The 27427-nt window shown below is 46.4% G+C and overlaps 1 protein-coding gene across 2 annotated transcripts in view; it reads left to right on the top strand.

Annotated features, from left to right (window-relative positions):
• Positions 1-27427, top strand: part of KIF13B (kinesin family member 13B) — a 225706-nt gene that overhangs the window by 57019 nt on the left and 141260 nt on the right. For both annotated transcript variants that reach the window (XM_069728391.1, XM_069728392.1), the window contains exons 3-8: positions 6303-6315; positions 8841-8901; positions 9236-9328; positions 13695-13875; positions 14048-14135; positions 14455-14589. In XM_069728391.1, coding sequence (XP_069584492.1) covers positions 6303-6315; positions 8841-8901; positions 9236-9328; positions 13695-13875; positions 14048-14135; positions 14455-14589 — 571 coding nt within the window. The remainder of the gene's footprint in view (positions 1-6302; positions 6316-8840; positions 8902-9235; positions 9329-13694; positions 13876-14047; positions 14136-14454; positions 14590-27427) is intronic.

Genomic DNA, 27427 nt, shown 5'->3' on the forward strand with positions numbered 1-27427 from the left:
TATATACAAGACTATAACTACTATAATACTGCCCCCTATGTACAAGAATATAACTACTATAATACTGTCGCTATGTACAAGAATATAACTACTATAATACTGCCCCTATGTACAAGAATATAACTACTATAATACTGCTCCTATGTACAAGAATATAACTACTATAATACTGCCCCCTATGTACAAGAATATAACTACTATAATACTGCTCCTATGTACAACAATATAACTACTATAATACTGCCCTTATAGCAAATGTGGTGCCAATATTCAAAAAGGGCTCTAAAAGTGAACCTGGAAATTATAGGCCAGTAAGTCTAACCTCTATTGTTGGTAAAATATTTGAAGGGTTTCTGAGGGATGTTATTCTGGATTATCTCAATGAGAATAACTGTTTAACTCCATATCAGCATGGGTTTATGAGAAATCGCTCCTGTCAAACCAATCTAATCAGTTTTTATGAAGAGGTAAGCTATAGGCTGGACCACGGTGAGTCATTGGACGTGGTATATCTCGATTTTTCCAAAGCGTTTGATACCGTGCCACACAAGAGGTTGGTACACAAAATGAGAATGCTTGGTCTGGGGGAAAATGTGTGTAAATGGGTTAGTAACTGGCTAAGTGATAGAAAGCAGAGGGTGGTTATAAATGGTATAGTCTCTAACTGGGTCGCTGTGACCAGTGGGGTACCGCAGGGGTCAGTATTGGGACCTGTTCTCTTCAACATATTCATTAATGATCTGGTAGAAGGTTTACACAGTAAAATATCGATATTTGCAGATGATACAAAACTATGTAAAGCAGTTAATACAAGAGAAGATAGTATTCTGCTACAGATGGATCTGGATAAGTTGGAAACTTGGGCTGAAAGGTGGCAGATGAGGTTTAACAATGATAAATGTAAGGTTATACACATGGGAAGAGGGAATCAATATCACCATTACACACTGAACGGGAAACCACTGGGTAAATCTGACAGGGAGAAGGACTTGGGGATCCTAGTTAATGATAAACTTACCTGGAGCAGCCAGTGCCAGGCAGCAGCTGCCAAGGCAAACAGGATCATGGGGTGCATTAAAAGAGGTCTGGATACACATGATGAGAGCATTATACTGCCTCTGTACAAATCCCTAGTTAGACCGCACATGGAGTACTGTGTCCAGTTTTGGGCACCGGTGCTCAGGAAGGATATAATGGAACTAGAGAGAGTACGAAGGAGGGCAACAAAATTAATAAAGGGGATGGGAGAACTACAATACCCAGATAGATTAGCGAAATTAGGATTATTTAGTCTAGAAAAAAGACGACTGAGGGGCGATCTAATAACCATGTATAAGTATATAAGGGGACAATACAAATATCTCGCTGAGGATCTGTTTATACCAAGGAAGGTGACGGGCACAAGGGGGCATTCTTTGCGTCTGGAGGAGAGAAGGTTTTTCCACCAACATAGAAGAGGATTCTTTACTGTTAGGGCAGTGAGAATCTGGAATTGCTTGCCTGAGGAGGTGGTGATGGCGAACTCAGTCGAGGGGTTCAAGAGAGGCCTGGATGTCTTCCTGGAGCAGAACAATATTGTATCATACAATTATTAGGTTCTGTAGAAGGACGTAGATCTGGGGATTTATTATGATGGAATATAGGCTGAACTGGATGGACAAATGTCTTTTTTCGGCCTTACTAACTATGTTACTATGTTACAGGAATATAACTACTATAATACTGCTCCTATGTACAAGAATATAACTACCATAATACTGCCCCTATGTACAAGAATATAACTACTATAATACTGCCCCCTATGTACAAGAATATAACTACTATAATACTGCTCCTATATACAAGAATATAACTACCATAATACTGCCCCTATGTACAAGAATATAACTACTATAATACTGCCCCCTATGTACAAGAATATAACTACTATAATACTGCCCCCTATGTACAAGAATATAACTACTATAATACTGCCCCCTATGTACAAGAATATAACTACTATAATACTGCTCCTATGTACAAGAATATAACTACTATAATACTGACCCCTATGTACAGGAATATAACTACTATAATACTGCTCCTATGTACAAGAATATAACTGCTATAATACTGCCCCCTATGTACAAGAATATAACTACTATAATACTGCTCCTATGTACAAGAATATAACTACTATAATACTGCCCCCTATGTACAAGAATATAACTACTATAATACTGCCCTTATGTACAGGAATATAACTACTATAATACTACACTTATGTACAGGAATATGACTTCTATAATGCCGCCATCTCTGGAGATGAATAGTGCGGTACTTAGTATTGTGTGTGTTTCCTTTGTGCAGTGAATGTTGGTTGATTGATCCGATCCCCGGTGTCTCCATTCTCGGAGCCCTTTGTGACTCCACATCTGTGCAGGTCTGGTTAACCCTTTGCTGGTTTTGCAGGGTTCCGGGTGCTGCTCGTCTGTCTCTCCACCCTCAGCAGCTTGCGCTGTCGGATTAATATTAGCCGTGTGTTAATGCACAATGAACATGGATTACGTGGCGTCTCTCTGTGTTAAGCTGTTGATACGTTCGGCTACAATCTGTTTTGACTTCTGAAATTGAAAAGACTTTTGAATAACGGTGACTACTAATATACTGTATACAAGGATTCCATTAAACTGATCCACAGGCTTAAAGGGGTCGCCCTCCTCTGGTTACACCTAAGGGATGCCCTGCAGATTGCGGAGTCCTATCGGGGGGTGCATTGCGCACTTGTAAGGTTTGACGTGGACGTTTTGTTGGATGCATTGATTGGCTAGGTTCTGTGGATTGGGGGGCAGGAGTACCAGGGTCGCTCTTGTAAGGTGGTGCATGGGGGTTCCATTTTGAGCACCAGGATCAATCAGCTCCTTGGAGTTGGGGTGCTGGGTTTTCTGGGGGCAGGGACGTCGGGGCTGGCTATAAAATATCATTACGGACAGCAGGCAAGTAACAAATTCATGTCTGCAACGTCTAAGAAACCATTGAGGAGCTGAATGTATTTATTTCATTTTTTTTTTTTCTTTTTTTGAGTGCACCATATGCGGGACAATCTGGATTCTGACGGCTAAGCTTTAAGTATGGGGTTTAATGCTCCAAATCCTTTAAAATTTGACTCTATCTTGGATTTGGTGGATGTGCGACAGATATCATAGAAACGGCAGACACCTCACAGACGCAGGATGACAGCGAGGACTCGACATAAGACACAAAGTGTCACACTAATCACTTAGAGCCACGGACATTGTAACTTTGTGGTGAAGACTGTTGGTCTCATCGGCGGAGCAATACTGCCCATCCCTATGTGTGATGCATCTAGAAGTAGGGGTATTTGTGGCTGGACGGACCAATCAGATGCCCTCTAATCAGCCCCCAGATCCCAGGATCAACCTGTACGGTGACAGCCAGCCCTGCCCTATAGATTCTGTTTTACAGGGCTTTTTGCTATTTGCTCTGGGGTTCTTTTGCATTAGTCTGCACGCCTCGTCTGTGGAGTGATTGACATCTGTGAAGTCTGCACGGAGGTCCTGATCTGGAGTGTGCAGGGGGCACTTCATGCTGCATGTGCCGCTCGTGGCAGTAAAGTCTACGTCCCTGTGCAGAGCGGACGCAGCAATTCGTGTCCTACAGGTCTGACAGGCTCGTGCTGCGTGCGGCCGGGCAAAGTACGCCCGTGTTCCTCCCATCTGTCTAGACGTCCCTGTAGTAGGGCGGCTCCAGAGTGGAAATCTTCCTCTTCATAGCATTATATTGTAAGGAACTTTCCAATAACGCGCGGTTGTCATGATTGTTTCCATGAGATTGGAAGTGGAAACCAAATACAATTCTGTAAGGAAGTGAATGTTCAACTTATGGTAACTGGAGGGTGGTGCGGCGGCTGGTTAGCTTCGCTGCTGTGGCCGCGGGTTAGCTTCGCTGCTGTGGCAGATTAGCTTCGCAGCTGTGGCGGGTTAGCTTCGCTGCTTTGGCGGCGGGTTAGCTTCGCTGCTGTGACGGCGGGTTAGCTTCGCTGCTGTGACGGCGGGTTAGCTTCGTTGCTGTGACGGCGGGTTAGCTTCGCTGCTGTGACGGCGGGTTAGCTTCGCTGCTGTGACGGCGGGTTAGCTTTGCTGCAGAAGGTGCCGCTGTTAGCTTTGCTACTGCAGGTGCGGCAGGTTGGCTTTGCTGCTGCAGGTGCGGCGGGTTAGCTTTGCTGCTGCAGGTGCGTCTTCTGGTTAGCTTCGCTGTTGTGGCGGCGGGTTAGCTTTGCTGCTGCAGGTGCCGCTGTTAGCTTTGCTGCGGCAGTTTAGCTTTGCTTCTGCAGGTGCGGCAGGTTATCTTTGCTGCTGTGGCGACGGGTTAGCTTTGCTGCTACAGGTGCCGCAGTTAGTTTTGCTGCTGCGGGTTAGCTTTGCGGCAGTTTAGCTTTGCTGCTGCAAGTGCGGTGTGTTAGCTTTGCTGCTGCAGGTGCTGCGGTTAGTTTTGCAGCTGCGGGTTGACTTTGCTTCTGCAGTTGCGGTAGGTTGGCTTTGCTGCTGCAGGTGCGGCGGGTTGGCTTTGCTGTTGCAGGTGTGACGGGTTAGCTTTGCTGTTGCAGGTGCGGCGGGTTAGCTTTGCTGCTGTGGCGGTGGGTTAGCTTTGCTGCTACAGGTGCCATGGTTAGTTTTGCTGCTGTTTAGTTTTGCTCCGGCAGTTTAGCTTTGCTGCTGCAGGTGCGACAGGTTGGCTTTGCTGCTGCAGGTGTGACGGGTTAGCTTTGCTGCTGCAGGTGCGGCGGGTTAGCTTTGCTGCTGTGATGGTGGGTTAGCTTTGCTGCGGCAGTTTAGCTTTGCTGCTGCAAGTGCGGTGGGTTAGCTTTGCTGTGGCGTGTTAGCTTTGCTGCTGTGGTGGCGGGATAGCTTAGCTGCTGCAGGTGCGGTGGGTTAGCTTTACTGCTGCAGCGGGTTAGCTTTGCTGCTGTGGTGGGTTAGCATTGCTGCTGCAGGTGCAGTGGGTTAGCTTTGCTGCTGCAGCGGGTTAGCTTTGCTGCTGTGGTGGGTTAGCTTTGCTGCTGCAGGTGCAGTTGGGCTAGCTTTGCTGCTGCAGGTGCAGTTGGGCTAGCTTTGCTGCTGCAGGTGCAGTTGGGCTAGCTTTGCTGCTGCAGGTGCAGTTGGGCTAGCTTTGCTGCTGCAGGTGCAGTGGCTAGCTTTGCTGCTGCAGGTGCAGTGGGTTAGCTTTGCTGCTGCAGGTGCGGTGGGTTAGCTTTGCTGCTGCAACGGGTTAGCTTTGCTGCTGTGGTGGTTTAGCTTTGCTGCTGTGGCGGGTTAGCTTTGCTGCTGCACGTTAGCTTTGCTGCTGTGGTGGGTTAGCTTTGTTCCTGCTGAGGCTGCGGCTGGTTAGCTTTGCTGCTGCGGCAGGTTAGCTTTGTTCCTGCTGAGGCTGCGGCTGGTCAGCTTTGCTGCTGTGGCGGGTTAGCTTTGCTGCTGCAGGTGCGGTGGGTTAGCTTTGCTGCTGCACGTTAGCTTTGCTGCTGTGGTGGGTTAGCTTTGTTCCTGCTGAGGCTGCGGCTGGTCAGCTTTGCTGCTGCGGCAGGTTAGCTTTGTTCCTGCTGAGGCTGCTGCTGGTCAGCTTTGCTGCTATGTTAGTGACGTAGACTTGTCAGGTTTCGGCACATTCTTCAAATGCTCCGGTCACCTCTTTGTTCTACACTTCAGCCCCGGCAGCCTGTGACATGTAGGGTTAATGTCACATCCATATTTCCCATAGGAAGAACGTGCGTGGCTTAATTTCCTCTGTAATTACGGAACAATTAATGGAAGTGCTCATTCACCTGCCGCTCTGAGGAGCGAATGATTAAATAGGAAGTGCAGCCACAATCCCAGCAGCGACGTGTATGACGCCATCACCTCCTGCCCGGCGCTCCCATGATGTTGACTCCAGACTCCACCAGTGCCACCATTAGGACCGGACCTGCCCTTTAATCATCGCCTCAATTCTACGGATTCGGAGAGGGACATGTATAAAGGGCACCTGTTCCATCTAGTGCGCACCAGAGCTTTTCATGCCGCTGCGATGATTTGGGTAGATGTAGGGTTTACTATGGGTATTTCTGTATCTGTTTCTAATGATTCTGTGTTTAGTGAGGTGCAGCTTTTATGGTCAGGTTGCAGCCTCCGCTCTACGTGTACTTCAGCTGTGTATACATAATATTCGATTTCGCTGCGTGCTTATGGGATTAGCCTGGGGATATTTACTAATGGCTTCCTCTGTTTGCTTCTTCCCTTCTTCTCCGATGGATTCCATGAAACTCCCAGGAACCAGCCAAAAGTAAGTAAAGTCTGACGTCCCCCGGAGGGCGAGGATCTGCTGGGATCAGGGCTATGGACATGTCACCAGATACATTGTGCTCCTGTCCAATGACCTCCCAGTCCTGGGGTCCGCGCTGCCCCCCATACTCTGATTTATGATGTGTCTGGAGGATGTGATGTCATGAAAACATTTCCTGCAGAAAGGAAAAGTGAAGTAATGAGTAGAAATGATTAGCGGCAGCGCCTTCCCACTGCCTTCCGGTTATGCACTGGTTATGCACTGGTTGTGCGCTGGTTATGCACTGGTTCACCCTTCTGCTTCATTAGAGGCCACCCTAGAAGTGAGGAGAGGATAGACGGGGTCACCTGTGTCCGGGGAGATAAAATGGCAGAAAGGTCACTGTAGAGAGAGTAGAGCATAGCTGTGTTCTGTCCTGGCGCGAACTGTGCAGGAAAGTTTTCTAGTACCTGGCTCAGTGAGTCTGGCCGAGCACTCAGTTACCTAGTATTTCTCATATAGTCCAGCAATGTGTGCAGACTACAGAATTTTAAGTGTAGACGTTCATTTTTGTGCCTAGTTCAGAGAGTAAACAATTATTTATTGTGCCTGGCTCAGTGAGTACATAAGTTCTCCCTTGTGCCTGGCTTGGTGAGTACAGTTCTGTTTTGTACTTGACTTATTGAATACCGGAGTTCTCTTTTGTGCCTGGCTCAGTGAGTACAGGAGTTCTCTTTTGTCCTTGGTCCACTGAGTACAGGAGTTCTCTTTTGTACCTGGCTCAGTGAGTACAGGAGTTCTGTTTTGTGCCTGGCTCAGTGAGTACAGGAGTTCTCTTTTGTCCTTGGTCCAGTGAGTACAGGAGTTCTCTTTTGTGTCTGGCTCAGTGAGTACAGGAGTTCTCTTTTGTCCTTGGTCCAGTGAGTACAGGAGTTCTCTTTTGTGTCCGGCTCAGTGAGTACAGGAGTTCTGTTTTGTGCCTGGCTCAGTGAGTACAGGAGTTCTCTTTTGTCCTTGGTCCAGTGAGTACAGGAGTTCTCTTTTGTGTCTGGCTCAGTGAGTACAGGAGTTCTCTTTTGTGTCTGGCTCAGTGAGTACAGGAGTTCTCTTTTGTACCTGGCTGAGTGAGTACAGGAGTTCTGTTTTGTGCCTGGCTCAGTGAGTACAGGAGTTCTCTTTTGTCCTTGGTCCAGTGAGTACAGGAGTTCTCTTTTGTGTCTGGCTCAGTGAGTACAGGAGTTCTCGTTTGTCCTTGGTCCAGTGAGTACAGGATTTCTCTTTTGTGTCTGGCTCAGTGAGTACAGGAGTTATCTTTTGTGTCCGGCTCAGTGAGTACAGGAGTTCTCTTTTGTGCCTGGCTCAGTGAGTACAGGAGTTATCTTTTGTGCCTGGCTCAGTTAGTACAGGAGTTCTCTTTTGTGTCTGGCTCAGTGAGTACAGGAGTTCTCTTTTGTGTCTGGCTCAGTGAGTACAGGAGTTCTCTTTTGTCCTTGGTCCAGTGAGTACAGGAGTTCTCTTTTGTGTCTGGCTCAGTGAGTACAGGAGTTCTCTTTTGTGTCTGGCTCAGTGAGTACAGGAGTTCTCTTTTGTACCTGGCTCAGTGAGTACAGGAGTTCTCTTTTGTCCTTGGTCCAGTGAGTACAGGAGTTCTCTTTTGTGTCTGGCTCAGTGAGTACAGGAGTTCTCTTTTGTCCTTGGTCCAGTGAGTACAGGAGTTCTCTTTTGTGTCTGGCTCAGTGAGTACAGGAGTTCTCTTTTGTGTCTGGCTCAGTGAGTACAGGAGTTCTCTTTTGTACCTGGCTCAGTGAGTACAGGAGTTCTGTTTTGTGCCTGGCTCAGTGAGTACAGGAGTTCTCTTTTGTCCTTGGTCCAGTGAGTACAGGAGTTCTCTTTTGTGTCTGGCTCAGTGAGTACAGGAGTTCTCTTTTGTGTCTGGCTCAGTGAGTACAGGAGTTCTCTTTTGTACCTGGCTCAGTGAGTACAGGAGTTCTCTTTTGTGCCTGGCTCATTGAGTACAGGAGTTCTCTTTTGTACCTGGCTCAGTGAGTACAGGAGTTCTCTTTTGTGCCTGGCTCAGTGAGTACAGGAGTTCTCTTTTGTACCTGGCTCAGTGAGTACAGGAGTTCTCTTTTGTGCCTGGCTCAGTGAGTACAGGAGTTCTCTTTTGTACTTGGTCCAGTGAGTACAGAAGTTCTGTAATCTCTGAGCCAGGCACAAAACAGAACTTCTGTACCCCGTAAGCCTGGCAAAAAAGATAAGTTCTCTGTTGTGTCTGGCTTAGTGAGTACAGGAGATCTCTTTTGTTGTTGGTCCAGTGAATAAATAAGTTCTCTTTTGTGCCTGGCTCAGTGAGGAAAGAAGTTATTTTTTACCGTAATTGTTGCTCCGCCTGGCTCAGAGTGCAGGATAGTTTGCCTGAGCTTGATATGAACAATGAAGAGGTTCTGGCACAGGAGTGTGACTCAGTGAATACGGAGGTGGGTGCCATTATTGATGGGAGTCCATATCCAGTTGATTTAATGTTACTTATCCCTTTTTCTCTCTAGGTCTTTGCTTACGATCACTGCTTCTGGTCCATGGACGAGTCTGTTACAGAGAAATTTGCAGGTAATGTGATGTCTCCACATATAAGGAACTTGTCCAGAAGAATTCAGTGTAACATAGTGAGGATATTTTCATTTTCTGGGACCAGGTGCACACGGCTTGTGTCTGGTATTAAATAACTTGACGGGGCCTGAGCTGCAATACCAGGAACATCCCAAGGAGAATGGGGGAGCAAATTCATGACCAGAACCTCCCTCCCGGTCTGCTGACTCCAATGGCTGCACTGGCCATATAGGTTTCTAGAGAGAACTAGTCAGGAGGGAAAATGTGTCTTCCCACTGTCTACCTGGTGTATACATTTATCAGGCCAATACGTATATTTATTTTTCTTCCATAGGACAAGATGTTGTTTTCCAGTGCCTTGGTGAAAATATTCTCCAGAATGCCTTTGAGGGGTACAATGCCTGTATCTTTGCCTACGGTCAAACCGGTAAGTGCAATTTTACTTCCTCCAATATACAAGAACATACATACTATAATACTGCTCCCTATGTACAAGAATATAACTACTATAATACTGCCCCTATGTACAAGAATATAACTACTATAATACTGCTCCTATGTACAAGAATATAACTACTATAATACTGCTCCTATGTACAAGAATATAACTACTATAATACTGATCCTATGTACAAGAATATAACTACTATAATACTGCCTCTATGTACAAGAATATAACTACTATAATACTGCTCCTATGTACAAGAATATAACTACTATAATACTGCCCTTATGTACAAGAATATAATTACTATAATACTTCTCCTATGTACAAGAATATAACTACTATAATACTTCTCCTATGTACAAGAATATAACTACTATAATACTGCTCCTATGTACAAGAATATAACTACTATAATACTGCTCCTATGTACAAGAATATAACTACTATAATACTGTCCCCTAAGTACAAGAATATAACTACTATAATACTGCTGCTATATACAAGAATATAACTACTATAATACTGCCTCTATGTACAAGAATATAACTACTATAATACTGCCTCTATGTACAAGAATATAACTACTATAATACTGCTCCTATGTACAAGAATATAACTACTATAATACTGCCCCTATGTACAAGAATATAACTACTATAATACTGCTCCTATGTACAAGAATATAACTACTATAATACTGCCCCTATGTACAAGAATATAACTACTATAATACTGCTGCTATATACAAGAATATAACTACTATAATACTGCTCCCTATGTACAAGAATATAACTACTATAATACTGCCTCTATGTACAAGAATATAACTACCATAATACTGCCTCTATGTACAAGAATATAACTACTATAATACTGCTCCTATGTACAAGAATATAACTACTATAATACTGCTCCTATGTACAAGAATATAACTACTATAATACTGCTCCTATGTACAAGAATATAACTACTATAATACTGCTCCTATGTACAAGAATATAACTACTATAATACTGCTCCTATGTACAAGAATATAACTACTATAATACTGCTCCTATGTACAAGAATATAACTACTATAATGCTGCTCCTATGTACAAGAATATAACTACTATAATGCTGCCCCTATGTACAAGAATATAACTACTATAATACTGCCCTTATGTGCAAGAATATAACTACTATAATACTTCTCCTATGTACAAGAATATAACTACTATAATACTGCCTCTATGTACAAGAATATAACTACTATAATACTGCTCCTATGTACAAGAATATAACTACTATAATACTGCTCCTATGTACAAGAATATAACTACTATAATACTGCTCCTATGTACAAGAATATAACTACTATAATACTGCTCCCTATGTACAAGAATATAACTACTATAATACTGTCCCCTATGTACAAGAATATAACTACTATAATACTGCCTCTATGTACAAGAATATAACTACTATAATACTGCTCCTATGTACAAGGATATAACTACTATAATACTGCTCCTATGTACAAGAATATAACTACTATAATGCTGCCCCTATGTACAAGAATATAACTACTATAATACTGCCCTTATGTACAAGAATATAATTACTATAATACTTCTCCTATGTACAAGAATATAACTACTATAATACTGCTCCCTATGTACAAGAATATAACTACTATAATACTGCTCCTATGTACAAGAATATAACTACTATAATACTGCTCCTATGTACAAGAATATAACTACTATAATACTGTCCCCTATGTACAAGAATATAACTACTATAATACTGCTGCTATATACAAGAATATAACTACTATAATACTGCCTCTATGTACAAGAATATAACTACTATAATACTGCCTCTATGTACAAGAATATAACTACTATAATACTGCTCCTATGTACAAGAATATAACTACTATAATACTGCCCCTATGTACAAGAATATAACTACTATAATACTGCTCCTATGTACAAGAATATAACTACTATAATACTGCCCCTATGTACAAGAATATAACTACTATAATACTGCTGCTATATACAAGAATATAACTACTATAATACTGCTCCCTATGTACAAGAATATAACTACTATAATACTGCCTCTATGTACAAGAATATAACTACCATAATACTGTCCCCTATGGACAAGAATATAACTATAAAACTGCCCTTATGTACAAGAATATAACTACTATAATACTGCCTCCTATGTACAAGAATATAACTACTATAATACTGCCTCCTATGTACAAGAATATAACTACTATAATACTGCTCCTATGTACAAGAATATAACTACTATAATACTGCCCACTATGCACAAGAATATAACTACTATAATACTGCCCCTATGTACAAGAATATAACTACTATAATACTGCTCCAATGTACAAGAATATACTATAATACTGCTTGTGATGGTGTGATATGCTATGTGGGTATTATTTTTGTGTATATTTCTATTTTACTTATTTTCATGGTGTTCTCTTGTAGAAGGAGTTTTTTGCTAATTGATGAATGGCTGTTGCTGCCATCTGATATCAGCCCCCACAGTTCTGTATTGTTTGCTAATATGCTATTGACATGTTGACCTAACTTGTTGAAACACTGAGCCCCTGAGACCTTTCCCCTCCTGACCTGTGAATGAGGAGGGGGACTTTTAAAATATCAGGGAGGTGAGACACAGATCAGTCCTGTGTGGAATGATGATGTGTACACAGCATCTCAGAGAGAAAGAAGAGTATATGGACTATGCTATCCTCTGTCTGCTGGATTGTTGAACTTTTATCCTGTTACTGAACTGCATTCGTGTTCTGGACTATTTTATCCTTAGTGTGGTGGATCGAATATGGACCTTTCGTATTTTTGCCTAAATAAAGGTCATGGAACTGTTTACTATACTCTAGCTCTGTTGATTGCGTGGCACCGGAGAAGGACCCTGTGACACTGCTCCAATGTACAAGACTATAACTACTATAATACTGCCCCCTATCTACAGGAATATAACTGCTATAATACTGCTCCTATGTACAAGAGAATAACTACTATAATACTGACCCTATATACAAGAATATAACTACTATAATACTGCCCCTGTGTACAAGAATATAACTACTATAATTCTGCTCCAATGTACAAGAATATAACTACTATAGTACTGCTCCTATGGACAAGAATATAACTACTATAATACTGCTCCAATGTACAAGACTATAACTACTATAATACTGCCCCCTATCTACAGGAATATAACTGCTATAATACTGCTCCTATGTACAAGAGAATAACTACTATAATACTTACCCTATATACAAGAATATAACTACTATAATACTGCCCGTGTACAAGAATATAACTACTATAATACTGCTCCAATGTACAAGAATATAACTACTATAATACTGCTCCTATGGACAAGAATATAACTACTATAATACTGCTCCAATGTACAAGAATATAACTACTATAATACTGCTCCAATGTACAAGAATATAACTACTATAATACTGCCCCAATGTACAAGAATATAACTACTATAATACTGCTCCTATGTACAAGAATATAACTACTATAATACTGCTCCTATGTACAAGAATATAACTACTATAATACTGCCCCAATGTACAAGAATATAACTACTATAATACTGCTCCTATGTACAAGAATATAACTACTATAATACTGCTCCTATGTACAATAATATAACTACTATAATACTGCCCCATGTACAAGAATATAACTGCTATAAAATTGTCCCTATGTACAAGAATATAACTACTATAATACTGCCCCATGTACAAGAATATAACTGCTATAAAATTGTCCCTATGTACAAGAATATAACTACTATAATACTGCCCCTATGTACAAGAATATAACTACTATAATACTACCCCTATGTACAAGAATATAACTACTATAATACTGCCCCATGTACAAGAATATAACTAGTATAATACTGCTCCTATGTACAAGAATATAACTACTATAATACTGCCCCTATGTACAAGAATATAACTACTATAATACTGCCCCTATGTACAAGAATATAATTACAATAATATTGCCCCCTATATACCAGAATATAATTACTTTATAATACTACCCCCTATGTACCAGAATATAACTACTATAATACTCCTCCTATGTACCTGAATATATCTACTATAATACTGTCCCCTATGTACAAGAATGTGACTACTATGATACTCCCCTTATGCACAGGAATTAAGTTAGTATGCTGAGACTTTTTATATGTAGCATTTATAAATTGCTCATTCTATGCTTTCTTGTTACTTGTGGTGAATGTGGTTTTTTCCCATCTTTTCTCTCTTGCAGGCTCAGGGAAGTCCTACACTATGATGGGCACAGCGGACCAGCCCGGCCTGATTCCCAGACTATGCAGCACACTGTTCGAAAGAACTCAAAAAGCCGAGAGCGATGAATTGAGCTTTAAAGTGGAGGTTTCTTTCATGGAAATCTACAATGAAAAAGTCCGCGATCTACTCGACCCGAAAGGGTAAATATGTCTTAATAAAGTGTCAGTTTGGCTTATAAAGCCTCATCGAAGACAAGTAAAGCCATGCCACTTATGGCAGAAGGTGCTAGGAGGCGGCATTATGCCCTTTGTCATGACCGCTATACTGTGTCGTCTACATTGTAACAATTCAGTTTTTCTGGTTTCCCCACAGAAGCAGACAGTCTCTTAAAGTTCGGGAGCACAAGGTTCTCGGTCCGTATGTGGATGGACTCTCTAAGCTAGCGGTCACCAGTTACAGGGTAAGTATTCTCTCTGCCGTTGATGACTTAGCTGGGCTGCCGACCTGATTGACTCATGTGGCGAGCAGTAACTTTATTTTTAGCTTGGTAGTGGAGATTTTAGCAAGATGTATGCGTGGGTGCTAATGACTGTGTTCTGTGCCTGGGATTGAACTGAAAAGGATGTGTAGGAGGAGCATTACAACTCTCCTCCATTGAGTCCTTTTCAGCTGGATGCCAGACACCATATACAGATCTTATTTTGGGGTCTGTAATATGTTTTTAGTGGTTTAACCCTTTATAAACAACTCCTCTCATTGACATTATTTTTTACTTCCAGGACATTGAGTCTCTTATGTCAGAAGGGAACAAATCCCGCACTGTAGCAGCGACCAACATGAACGAGGAGAGTAGCCGGTCACACGCAGTTTTCAACATCATCCTCACGCACACTATTACTGATGTTCAGTCTGCGGTACGTGGTCTCCCTCTCTGCTGATATCATTTGTGAAAATGTCAGCCATGTCGTGCTGTATTTCTATGTTTCCAGGAAAGATCATTCCGCTGAGTTATAGAAGTGGCAAATGTTAGCGTAGTACGTGTAATGGGAGGTGCAGTGGTCACAGCTGCACAAAGTAGTTCAGGAGAGGAGTGTGCTTGTGAGCTGAGGTGGATTTACACATAACGAGCACCAAATGATTTTGTAAAAGTTGATGGGCTGCTGTGCCCCGCGTCACGGAGCGATGCGCTGCTGTGCCCCGCGTCACGGAGCGATGCGCTGCTGTGCCCCGCGTCACGGAGCGATGCGCTGCTGTGCCCCGCGTCACGGAGCGATGCGCTGCTGTGCCCCGCGTCACGGAGCGATGCGCTGCTGTGCCCCGCGTCACGGAGCGATGCGCTGCTGTGCCCCGCGTCACGGAGCGATGCGCTGCTGTGCCCCGCGTCACGGAGCGATGCGCTGCTGTGCCCCGCGTCACGGAGCGATGCGCTGCTGTGCCCAGCGTCACGTAGCGATGCGCTGCTGTGCCCCGCGTCACGTAGCTATGCGCTGCTGTGCCCCGCGTCACGTAGCGATGCGCTGCTGTGCCCCGCGTCACGTAGCGATGCGCTGCTGTGCCCCGCGTCACGTAGCGATGCGCTGCTGTGCCCCGCTTCACGTAGCGAGGCGCTGCTGTGCCCCGCGTCACGTAGCGAGGCGCTGCTGTGCCCCGCGTCACGGAGCGATGCGCTGCTGTGCCCCGCGTCACGGAGCGATGCGCTGCTGTGCCCCGCGTCACGGAGCGATGCGCTGCTGTGCCCCGCGTCACGGAGCGAGGCGCTGCTGTGCCCCGCGTCACGGAGCGAGGCGCTGCTGTGCCCCGCGTCACGGAGCGAGGCGCTGCTGTGCCCCGCGTCACGGAGCGAGGCGCTGCTGTGCCCCGCGTCACGGAGCGAGGCGCTGCTGTGCCCCGCGTCACGGAGCGAGGCGCTGCTGTGCCCCGCGTCACGGAGCGAGGCGCTGCTGTGCCCCGCGTCACGGAGCGAGGCGCTGCTGTGCCCCGCGTCACGGAGCGAGGCGCTGCTGTGCCCCGCGTCACGGAGCGAGGCGCTGCTGTGCCCCGCGTCACGGAGCGAGGCGCTGCTGTGCCCCGCGTCACGGAGCGAGGCGCTGCTGTGCCCCGCGTCACGGAGCGAGGCGCTGCTGTGCCCCGCGTCACGGAGCGAGGCGCTGCTGTGCCCCGCGTCACGGAGCGAGGCGCTGCTGTGCCCCGCGTCACGGAGCGAGGCGCTGCTGTGCCCCGCGTCACGGAGCGAGGCGCTGCTGTGCCCCGCGTCACGGAGCGAGGCGCTGCTGTGCCCCGCGTCACGGAGCGAGGCGCTGCTGTGCCCCGCGTCACGGAGCGAGGCGCTGCTGTGCCCCGCGTCACGGAGCGAGGCGCTGCTGTGCCCCGCGTCACGGAGCGAGGCGCTGCTGTGCCCCGCGTCACGGAGCGAGGCGCTGCTGTGCCCCGCGTCACGGAGCGAGGCGCTGCTGTGCCCCGCGTCACGGAGCGAGGCGCTGCTGTGCCCCGCGTCACGGAGCGAGGCGCTGCTGATCATTTTCTCATGGAAAAGGATCTTAACTAAGCATGAGGAGCTGCGCTCAGCAGCACGGAGCCTTTCAGGAGATTAGTTATATGCCTTGTATTGTATTAGCTGGTTTCATGGTGCAGTCAGCACATTTTCTTGTGTTTTGTCACCTCATTTTTTCAGAATTTCTCATAGTTCTTTTTCTTCCCGTCTGACACTTCCTCTGCTGCCTGCAGCGGTGATTCTTGCGGTGCTTGCTCTGTCAGTGCAGGGGGAGGGTGACGGCCGAGTCAGCAGCTACCACACTGCAGCTTATGGGTGTCTTGCATAGCTCGGACCAATAATGACCTTTTCCTGCATTTTTTTCCATTGTGGGACCCCACAGAGCATATCACTTACATTGTAACGGGTAGAAGGCATCAGCTTGTTTAGCTCACAATGCATTATGAAGACAAGATGCAATGTAACAAATCCTCAGCTTTGCGTGTTCACTGCCAGCATTCATACATCTCCTCCGCATGCAGGGATCTCCCTGTAGTATCAGTGTCGGTCTGTGACTCTCCACATCCGGTGTCATCTGCTTCCTTGGCATCTGGCCACTTGACCTCTGTCCTTGAACTGTGAATAACCCAATATCCCAGTCCTGGCTCTATTCTCCCAAAGACCAAGATCACTTTTATAGGGACCCCGTCCCCCTTCCTCCTCACATTCTGGATGAGGCGGCCACTTAGTCATCCTCTGTGGTCCAGCTGATTGATTGACCTCTCCAGGGCAGGACATGGAATGTGTCCTCCAGATTGTTCCTCCACGGCTTCTTCAGGATTCCTCTGTAACATCTGTGTCCATGAGCTCATGGCGGCTGCTGCCTGCTGTGCCAAGACCATGAGCCGGTGCTAATGACCACATAGTGCAGAGCTGCAACGTGCCAGACGGGGGTCTACTGCTAGTGTCCGGTGTCTCCAGGGGGCTAAAGCTGAAGGTAGTCCCACAACCATATATCCGTGTGTGCTAATACTAAAAAGAGGGAGAGGATACAAAAATATATAAATAAACTGGAGCAGTGGGCAGCAGTTATCTGGTGTTTAACAGAGAAAAATGGAAAGTACTACATCTGGGCAATAAAAAGGAAAAAAAGCATTTACAGAATGGGAGGAATAGGGCTAAGCAACAGCACATGTGAAAAAGACTTGGGTATACTAATAGATCACAGACTTAACATGAGTCAACAGTGTGATGCAGCAGCAACAAAGGCAAGTACAATTCTGGGATGTATTAACAGAAGCATACAGTCTAGATCACGTGAAGTCATTAATGTCTGTTACAGAACCCCCCAGCACCAAGAATGTTATGCAGTATATGTACAGTATGTATAATAGTTTCCATGTGAAATGCATCAGTCCACAGGCTGCGCCCCTGGACAAGATATTCACTTTCTGACCTCCCCCCACCTTTGTAATTCCCACAGTAAATATCGGCAGGCTCCAGCCCCCTGCGGCTATTGTAATGTATGTCTGGCCTGCTGTTTTTTTATTGGCCTGCCCTGTGTATCTGTGTTATATATTCTGTGTGCTGTAAATAAAGGGTGTTCTTAGACTGGAAATACATGGAGAAGCAGTCAGCTTTTATATGTTCTCACGTAATCAAGAAATTCCTGCCAGCGTCCTTCATTCAGAATCTAGCAAAAGCATAGTGGACCTCCTGAAACACGGGGGGTGCTGTAAGAGGTACCACAGCTTGGTAGACCCCGTTACACTGGTGGCAGACAGCGGGATACCCCTTCTACAGGAGGAAAGGAATGAATGGAAGACTACTACCAGAAGTTAAAGAGAACTACATTAAAAGATCTGGTGGAAGCCTGAGGGTTAATCGCCAGCAACAAAACAAAAGCGGATTTGATAGCAGCCATCATGGAACACGACAGTGCAGCGCCCCCCAATGTGAACGTGGAGGAGACTGAATTCCAGAGGGAGGTAAAGAACAGACTGGCGTTCTATGGCCCAAACCCTGCAGTAGAGATCATACGAGAGGTGATGGCTGATGTGCGTACTGATCTGAAGGAAGAGATGCCCGAGCGGACCAGGATAGAGCTAGCCAAGATGGAGATGGCAGAGCGGACCAAAGTGGAGCTGGCCAAGATGGAGATGGCAGAGCGGAGAGAGGAGAGTCAGCGAGCAAGGGGAGCTCTGGCCTCCGCTCAGGTACCTTCAACAGTAAGCCACAAAAAGATCCAGTATAATGCCTTCCGACAGTTGGGGGGGGAGGCAGAGGAAGACATTGATGGCTTTCTGCAGGACTTTGAGCGGCAGTGTGCCCTTCATCAAGTGAAGCCGGAGGAATGGGTTCAGATTCTGGCCAGCAAGCTGACAGGCCGGGCAGCGGACGCCTATCGCACGGTACCCGATGCAGACTGTATGGACTATGAGCAGATCAAAGAAGTGATCTTGGCCCGGTATGCGCTGACACCAGAGGCATACCGCCAAAAGTTCCGAGGACTTATAAAACGAGTAACCCGATACCCACGCTGAATGGGCCTGTAAATTACGGCGGTCACTGCTACAGTGGGTACAAGGGAGCCAAGCAACCACTAAGGAGGACGTCCTCCAGCTCTTCTTGTTAGAACGATTCTTTAATGGACTAAACCCCGAGACACAGGAATGGCTTCGGGACAGGCGGCCAATGACTCTTGAGGAAGCCGCTCGTCTGGCCGATGAACATCATGATGCCAGGAGGCCTCAGTTGTCCGGATCAAAGATGGTCACTAGGGGTCCGCCCATGGACCTGGAGGGCCCCAAACCACTGAAGATTGTAGGGGGACCAGCTAGAAACCCGGCCTACCACAGTTCGCCTAGGGCGCGATGCCACACCTGCCGTCAGCTGGGCCACCTGCAAAGACAATGTCCCAACCGGACTCAGCATACCCAGTGGCCAAAGGCGGGAACAGCTACCTTCCGCCGGGCCATTGTACCCTGCTACCAAGGTAAAGCTGACCCGGCATTGGGGGCTACAACTAACCAAGGGGTGGAAGACATGGAGGAAGTGCTGCATGAAGTAGACCCCGTGCAGGCAGCCCGGGCAGATAATCGACAACAGCATCGACAGGTCGTGTGGGTTAATGGGCAACGCATGCAGGGACTAAGAGATTCCGGAGCAACTTTGACCCTTGTGAAGCCTCATCTCATCCGGGACCAAGAGAAGACGGACCGGACAGTGGCAGTCCGTGTAGCAGGGGGAGCCATACATCGGCTGCCCACTGCCAGGATTCACCTGAACTGGGGAGTCGGGGATGGCCTTGTTGAGGTCGGCTTGATGGAGGATTTGCCTGCAGACGTTTTGCTGGGAAATTACTTGGGGCCCATGTTGTCTGCCTTCCCGGTTGCCCCTCTGGCTGAGACATATCCTGTGACCACCCGGGGACAAGCTCGAGCTGAGGAGGCGGAATCACACTCAGAGGAGGCCCAGGTAAGACCTCCCAGCCCTACACGTATTCACATAGCCAGACACATTTCTTGGGCCACCCCAGATGAATTTAAGAGGGAGTTACTTGAGGATCCTTCATTGGAGGGATATCGTGGGAAGACACAAGAGGGGAGAGGGGTACTGGAAGGGGAACAGTTTAAATGGAAGCAGGGACTCCTCTACCGGATCACAGAGCAGCACCACACAGGGACGAGCCCCACTATCAAACGACAGCTGGTAGTTCCCAAGAAGTATAGGCAGGAGTTACTGCGAATCTCTCATGACATACCCTTGGCCGGGCACTTCGACGTCAGTCTCATCAGGCATCGTCTGACACAAAACTTCTTTTGGCCGGGGGTAACCTATGATGTTCGTCAATACTGCCAGACCTGTGACAGTTGCCAGCGCATTGGCAAGAGGGGAGATCGATGCAAGGCCAAATTACGCCCCCTCCCCATTGTGAAGGAACCATTTAGCCGAGTAGCGGTCGATCTGATAGGGCCGTTAGCCAAACCCAGTCCGTCAGGGAAAAGGTATATATTGACAGTGGTAGATTATGCTACACGGTATCCAGAGGCGGTTGCGTTACCTAACATACTGGCAGAGACGGTGGCGGCTGCCCTGCTCCAGGTTCTCTCACGGGTTGGATTTCCCCGGGAGATTTTCTCAGACCAGGGTACCCAGTTTACAGCAGAGATGTCCAACCAACTGTGGAAGCTGTGCGGCGTAAAGTCCATTAGAAGCGCCCCGTACCACCCGCAAATGAATTGGTTGTGTGAACACTTTAACGGGACGTTAAAACAACTCATTGGGACTTATACCAGGACCTACAGGGACTGGGAGAAATTCTTGCCTCACCTCCTGTTTGCCTATCGAGAGGTGCCCCAAGAATCCACGGGGTTCTCCCCATTCGAACTGGTATACGGGAGACGGGTAAGGGGACCCCTAGACTTAGTGCTAGAACACTGGGAAGGGGAGGGCACCATAGAAGGGGTTCCTATTGTACCCTATGTGCCGGAATTCCGGGACCGCCTACAGGAGCTGACCCAGGCTGTACGTGGGAACATGCAGGTGGCCCAGCGGCGCCAGCGCGTATGGTACGATCGGAGGGCCAGAGAGCGCACCTTGGAAATGGGGCAGAAGGTCCTGGTGTTAGAGCCCACTAGGCAGAACAAGTTCCAAGCTGCATGGCAGGGGCCCTACCAGGTAGTGGGGAAAATAGGCAACACCACCTATAATGTCGCCGATTGTGACGACCCCAGGGTTATCCGCATGTTCCACGTGAATATGCTGAAGCCCTATCGGGAGCGCCTTGAAGAGGTAGTGGCCATCTGTGCACCTGAAGCAGAGGATTTAGCCGGACTTCCCTTGCCTGATGTCTTAGGGGAGAGGACTCAGTCTAAAACATGGGACCAGGTACACTGGGGTGAAGACTTAGGTCCCCAGGAGAGACAGCAGGTGGAGGAGTACACTCACCTGGCACAACACAAAATTGAGACCCAGGATCAGACCCCCCTGCGACAACCCCCCTTCCGCGTCCCTGAGTCTGTACGAGAAGGGATGCGACGATATACAAGAGATGTTGCGTTTAGGGGTCATTGAAGAGTCAGATAGTCCCTGGGCATCCCCCGTAGTGTTGGTGCCCAAGAAGGATGGGACTACACGGTTTTGTGTAGACTATCGTAAGCTCAATGAGAAAACAGTGACGGATGCGTATCCCATGCCGCGTGTGGATGACTTGTTAGTCCGGCTGGCAGGGGCAAAGTATTTGACCACCATCGATCTATGCAAAGGCTACTGGCAGATTCCCCTTAGTCCTGATGCTATTCCCAAGTCGGCATTTGTCACCCCGTTTGGCCTATTCCAGTTTCGAGTTATGCCATTCGGGATGAAGACTGCCCCGGCGACCTTCGAGGCTGGCTGACCGGCTTCTGGATGGTCTCCAGGACTATGCGTGTGCCTACCTGGATGACATCGCCATCTACAGCGCGACATGGGAAGAGCATCTAAATCACCTAGAGACAGTATTAGACAGGATCCACAAGGCCGGAATCACCCTGAACCCAAACAAGTGTCACGTGGGCAAAGCAGAGGTTCAGTATTTAGGGCATTGGGTGGGAAGTGGGAAACAGAGACCAGAACCAGCCAAGATTGAGGCCATAGCCAAATGGCCCACCCCACGCACTAAAACCCAGGTCATGGCGTTTCTAGGGACAGCGGGGCATTACAGGAAATTCGTTCCCAATTACAGCAGCGTAGCCAAGCCCCTCACTGATCTGACCCGTAAGAACCAACCCCGCCAGGTAACCTGGACCCCCAGAGTGTGAGGAAGCCTTCCGCCAGCTAAAGGACGCCCTCACCAATACCCCTGTATTGGCCGCACCCGATCCAACTAAACGTTTCCTGGTCCACACAGACGCTTCTATGTTTGGATTGGGGGCAGTACTAAGCCAAGTCGGGCCGGACGGCCAAGAACACCCGGTAGCTTACCTGAGTCGGAAACTACTGCCCCGTGAAGTGAGCTATGCGGCCATCGAGAAGGAGTGCCTGGCAATAGTATGGGCACTCAAAAAGTTACAACCATATTTGTATGGCCAACAGTTTTCCCTCCTACCGGACCATAATCCCCTAGTCTGGCTTAATCGGGTCTCCGGAGACAACGTTAGATTGCTGTGGTGGAGTTTAACCCTACAACCTCTGGACTTCACCATCCACTACAGACCCGGCAAACAAAACGGTAACGCCGATGGACTAAGTCGACAAACGGAACTCGTACCAACCCCATAAACTTCGGTCATCCCCAAACCGATCCGTTAAGGATCAGACTGTGTATGCCGATCGCGTCGCTGAAAAGGGGAGCCGTGTTACAGAACCCCCCAGCACCAAGAATGTTATGCAGTATATGTATGTATAATAGTTTCCATGTGAAATGCATCAGTCCACAGGCTGCGCCCCTGGACAAGATATTCACTTTCTGACCTCCCCCCACCTTTGTAATTCCCACAGTAAATATCGGCAGGCTCTGGCCCCCTGCGGCTATTGTAATGTATGTCTGGCCTGCTGTTTTCCTATTGGCCTGCCCTGTGTATCTGTGTTACATATTCTGTGTGCTGTAAATAAAGGGTTGTCTTAGACTGGAAATACGTGGAGAAGCAGTCAGCTTTTATATGCTCTCATGTAATCAAGAAATTCCTGCCAGCGTCCTTCATTCAGAATCTAGCAAAAGCATAGTGGACCTCCTGAAACACGGGGGGTGCTGTAAGAGGTACCCCAGCTTGGTAGACCCCGTTACAATGTCCTCTACTCCTCTTTGGTCAGACCTCATCTGGAATACTGTGTCCAGTTCTGGGCACCACATTTTAAAAAAGACATCAACTGGAGCAAGTTCCAGAGAAGAGCGAACAGAATGGTGACCGGTCTGCAAACCATGTCCTATGAGGAACGGTTACAGGATTTGGGAATGTTTTGCTTGCAAAAAAGAAGACTGAGAGGAGACTTAATAGCTGTCTACAAATATCTCAAGGGCTGTCACATTGTAGAAGGATCATCTTTATTCTCATTTGCACAAGGAAAGACTAGAAACAATGGGATGAAACTGAATGGGAGGAGACACAGTGATGGTGATCAATGAGTGGAACAGGCGGCCACGAGAGGTGGTGAGTTCTCCTTCAATGGAAGTCTTCAAACAGTATATATACTAGATGGTGGCCCGATTCTAACGCATCGGGTATTCTAGAATATGTATCTAGTTTATTTATGAAGTTTTTTCAGAATAATGTAATTTATACACAGGATTCGGCCGGCCGGGCGCAACCAATTAGCGAAGCGTGGTTCAATTTCCGCACCTGCCGCTGATTTGTCACGCCCGGCCGCAAGCAATCAGTGAAGCTAGGGCCGGCTCCAGGTTTTTGAGGTCCCGGGCAAAAGAGTCTCGGTGGGCCCCCCCTCTTTAGCACATACCATGATTCATGATGCACAGATACAGCAGAGAAATATAGCACAGCCAAGTAGCATATGACACAGCCCACGTAGTATATTGCCCAGCCCACGTAGTATATTGCCCCGCCCATGTAGTATATTGCCCAGCCCACGTAGTATATAGCACAGCTATATGCACACACACGCACAGTATCTACTATATAATCGTCTAAGGGGCACTTCCATCTGTCTGTCACGAAATCCCAATCTACGACGGGCACAGTCCGGCCACAAATTCGCCCCTTCCTACTCTGTCAGTGCCCCCTCAGGGTTAATGGCTGCGTTATATATATATATATATATATATATATATATATATATATATATATATATATATAATATATAATATATATATTTATTATTATTAATGAGATTATATGTACACACATATATTCTTTTAATGTGTGTCTCTCTCTCTCTCTCTCTCTCTCTATCTATATATATATATATATATTTGCCTAAGGGTTTTTCCGTCTGTCTGTCTGTCTGTCCTGGAAATCCCGGCTCTCTGATTGGTCGAGGCCGCCAGGCCTCGACCAATCCGAGACCGGCACAGCATCGACGTAGAAATCCCGCGTCTCTGATTGGTCGAGGTCGCCAGGCCTCGACCAATCAGCGACGGGCACAGCGACGATGATGTCATAAAGGACGTAGACCTCTCACGTTTCTGATTCAGCGACGGGCACAGTATCGACGTAGATGTCATAATGGTTGCCATGGCGACGATGATGTCATAAAGGTTGCCTCGACCAATCAGCGACGGGCACAGTCTGCCGCGAATTCTGGAATCATCATTGTCCATATACTACGGACCAATCAGAGGCGCGGGATTTCTACGTCGATACTGTGCCCGTCTCTGATTGGTCGAGGTCGCCAGGATCAGGATTTCCAGGACAGACAGACAGACGGAAAAACCCTTAGACCCTTAGACGAATTCTGGAATCATCATTGTCTATATACTATGGGGACATGCATATTCTAGAATACCCGATGCGTTAGAATCGGGCCACAATATACAGAGCCCCTAATTTCTATAAGAGCAGAGTCCCCCTCAAGTGACCCCATTTTGGAAATTATACCGCTTTGGGAATTTATTCACAGGTGTAGTGACTATTTTGACTTCATGGGTATTTTCCAGAAACAAGCAGCAATGAATGTTGCCGGGTGAAAATTGTAAACTGCCATTGTAGTGACCAGTATATTGCAGTCACCAGTGCGTTATGCCCATCTCATGCTTCTGGAGACACGCACCCATAAGTTAGGCGGACTCTCATCGTTTCAATAATACCAAACATGTGGATGCTATATGTGGTTTAGGTACACTGTCGGGCTCAGAAGGGAGGGGGCATTTGGATTCGGAGCGCAGAATTTGCTGAATTCCTTTTGAGGGGCAAGGAGCCATTTAGCTTTTCCAGAGCCATTGTATATCATTAACATGGAAGCCCCCTATATTTCCGATAACAGATGACAGACCTGAATGGGGACTGGCTTTTTTTGTGGATTGATTTGAAGCTTTTATTGGGAACATTTTGCATAACATGTCTAAGGGTTTTTCCGTCTGTCTGTCTGTCTGTCCTGGAAATCCCGCGTCTCTGATTGGTCGAGGCCGCCAGGTCTCGACCAATCAGCGACGGGCACAGTATCGACGTAGAAATCCTGCGTCTCTGATTGGTCGAGGCCGCCAGGCCTCGACCAATCAGCGACGGGCACAGTATCGACGTAGATGTCATAATGGTTGCCATGGCGACGATGATGTCATAAAGGTTGCCTCGACCAATCAGCGACTGGCACAGTCTGCTGCGAATTCTGGAATCATCATTGTCCATATACTACGGGGACATGCATATTCTAGAATACCCGATGCGTTAGAATCGGGCCACAATCTAGTATATATATATATATATATATATATATATATATTCTCTTTTGTTTTTCTCATTTTTTTCTGTAGAAAATAAAAATAAAATATTTATATTTTTACTGTTTTCCCATAGGCTTATAAGACTTGAAAGTTGGCAGAAAAATAAAAATAAAAATGCCAAAAAACTATTGTAACAAAAGCATCTAAAGGGTTATTCCCAAATGATACGGCCCTCCATGTTTTCCAGCAGCCCATTAGGCAATGAATGTAGCAGAAGTCGACCATGCGCACCCTGCTCTGTTCATGACCGGGCCTGTTGCCAGCAGTCGGACTCTCAGCAGTTAGTAATTTCATTCCTATCTTGTGCATAGGGGACATTGTACTATTTCGGGAATCACATTTTTTTTTTTTTTTTTTTTTACCCCAGTGAGTAAGGCTAAATCAATAAGGGGTAACAGCGCCACTCCAGCTCCTGTGGGCTCCGCGGGGATTAGATCTGTCCATTCAGTCACCTGACTCTGCGCCACCTACTGAAAGGAGCAATGTTTTCCTGCAGCACAGAGGATTTCAGCAGAGGAATGTGCTGATTTTTGTTTAAGGCCTCCGGGTCACAGTTACTTCAGGGCCCAGCGGAGACCATGGGAGCAGCCGCTTTATTGGCCTCACCCTTGGCATTAGTGATCTACCATTTACCATTTTGTTCGCGGAAAAAAACGCATCATGTGCGCAAAACATGCGGAATTCATTCTAAATGATGGGATGCTTATTGTATGCTGTTTTTTTGCGGTTTTATAAAAAAACGCAAAAAAAAGCGAAAAATCAGCAACGTGTGCACACAGCCTTAACCTAGTAGCAGCGGGCACTAAGAAAGCACCATGCCACTTCATCCCTTCTCCCCTATATTCTGAGGATTCTCATTCAGCCCATTTACCTCATAAAAAAAAAAATATGCCAGCTCACCGGGGCGAGATGAAAGTGTGAGAATTGCCATGAAGACATGGAGGGGTCATTGTAAACATCCCGGGATAATGAGCCGGCCCCCCCCCACCAGCCGGGCTGTCATCACGTTTATTGGAGAAGCTCAATCTGTGCGCTGGAGATGTCAGCGGCTCGTCACACTCTCCGGTTACAGTGCTAACATGCAGTGCAAATAATCCCTCCACCATACTCCGCTCACAGCAAGCCCTGGCTGCAGCCGGCAGCGGAGGAAAACATCTAATACGTTTATAGAACTTTTTCTGTGTTTTTGTGATTTCTTTATTCTTTTTAATTGTTTTTTTTTTTTGCTCTCATTTCATTTATTTTCCTATTTATTTATTTGTTTATTATTTCTATTATTTTCCGACTTTATTTTATTTTTCTGCTTCATTTTAGTTATACTCCTGATTTACTATTTTATTTCATTTATTTTTGCAATTTTTTTCAAAAATTTCATGTATTTTGAATTTTTGTTTATTTTTTTATTTATTTTTAGTCACAGGACAAATTTTTGCTGCGGTTTCCGGCCTATGCTGACACTACTTCACGCCACTTTAGACCTGAGACTTGCCGACTGCTTCCGTCACATGGATCTGTCCTGTCTGTAATGGATGTTTCCTGTGTGCCTCTTATCTGGTGCACAGATAATCCCGGGTGACGAGGGATTTCCCGATTTACTGTATAAGCTGTGAAGACAAAACAACGCGTTTCATCACTCAGCGCCGAGGCCTATTCATATGAATGGGTTTGCTGGTTTTGACCACAGCAGATATTTTTGGTGTATGTTGATATGCGAATATTTTTTGTATTTTTCCACTTTGCCATAGTATATAGCGCCATCCTATACCGAGGCATCCAGCAAAATCGCATACAGGCGACATACATATCCATTACTTCACTATAAGTGTTTTGTTTCCCATAGCAACCAATCACAGTGCAGCTCTCATTTTCCTAAGGCACTTTCAGAGATGTAACCTGAGATCTGATTGGT

Source organism: Ranitomeya imitator, chromosome 5, assembly GCF_032444005.1.
Source record: "Ranitomeya imitator isolate aRanImi1 chromosome 5, aRanImi1.pri, whole genome shotgun sequence".
In the NCBI taxonomy this organism is placed as follows: domain Eukaryota; kingdom Metazoa; phylum Chordata; class Amphibia; order Anura; family Dendrobatidae; genus Ranitomeya; species Ranitomeya imitator.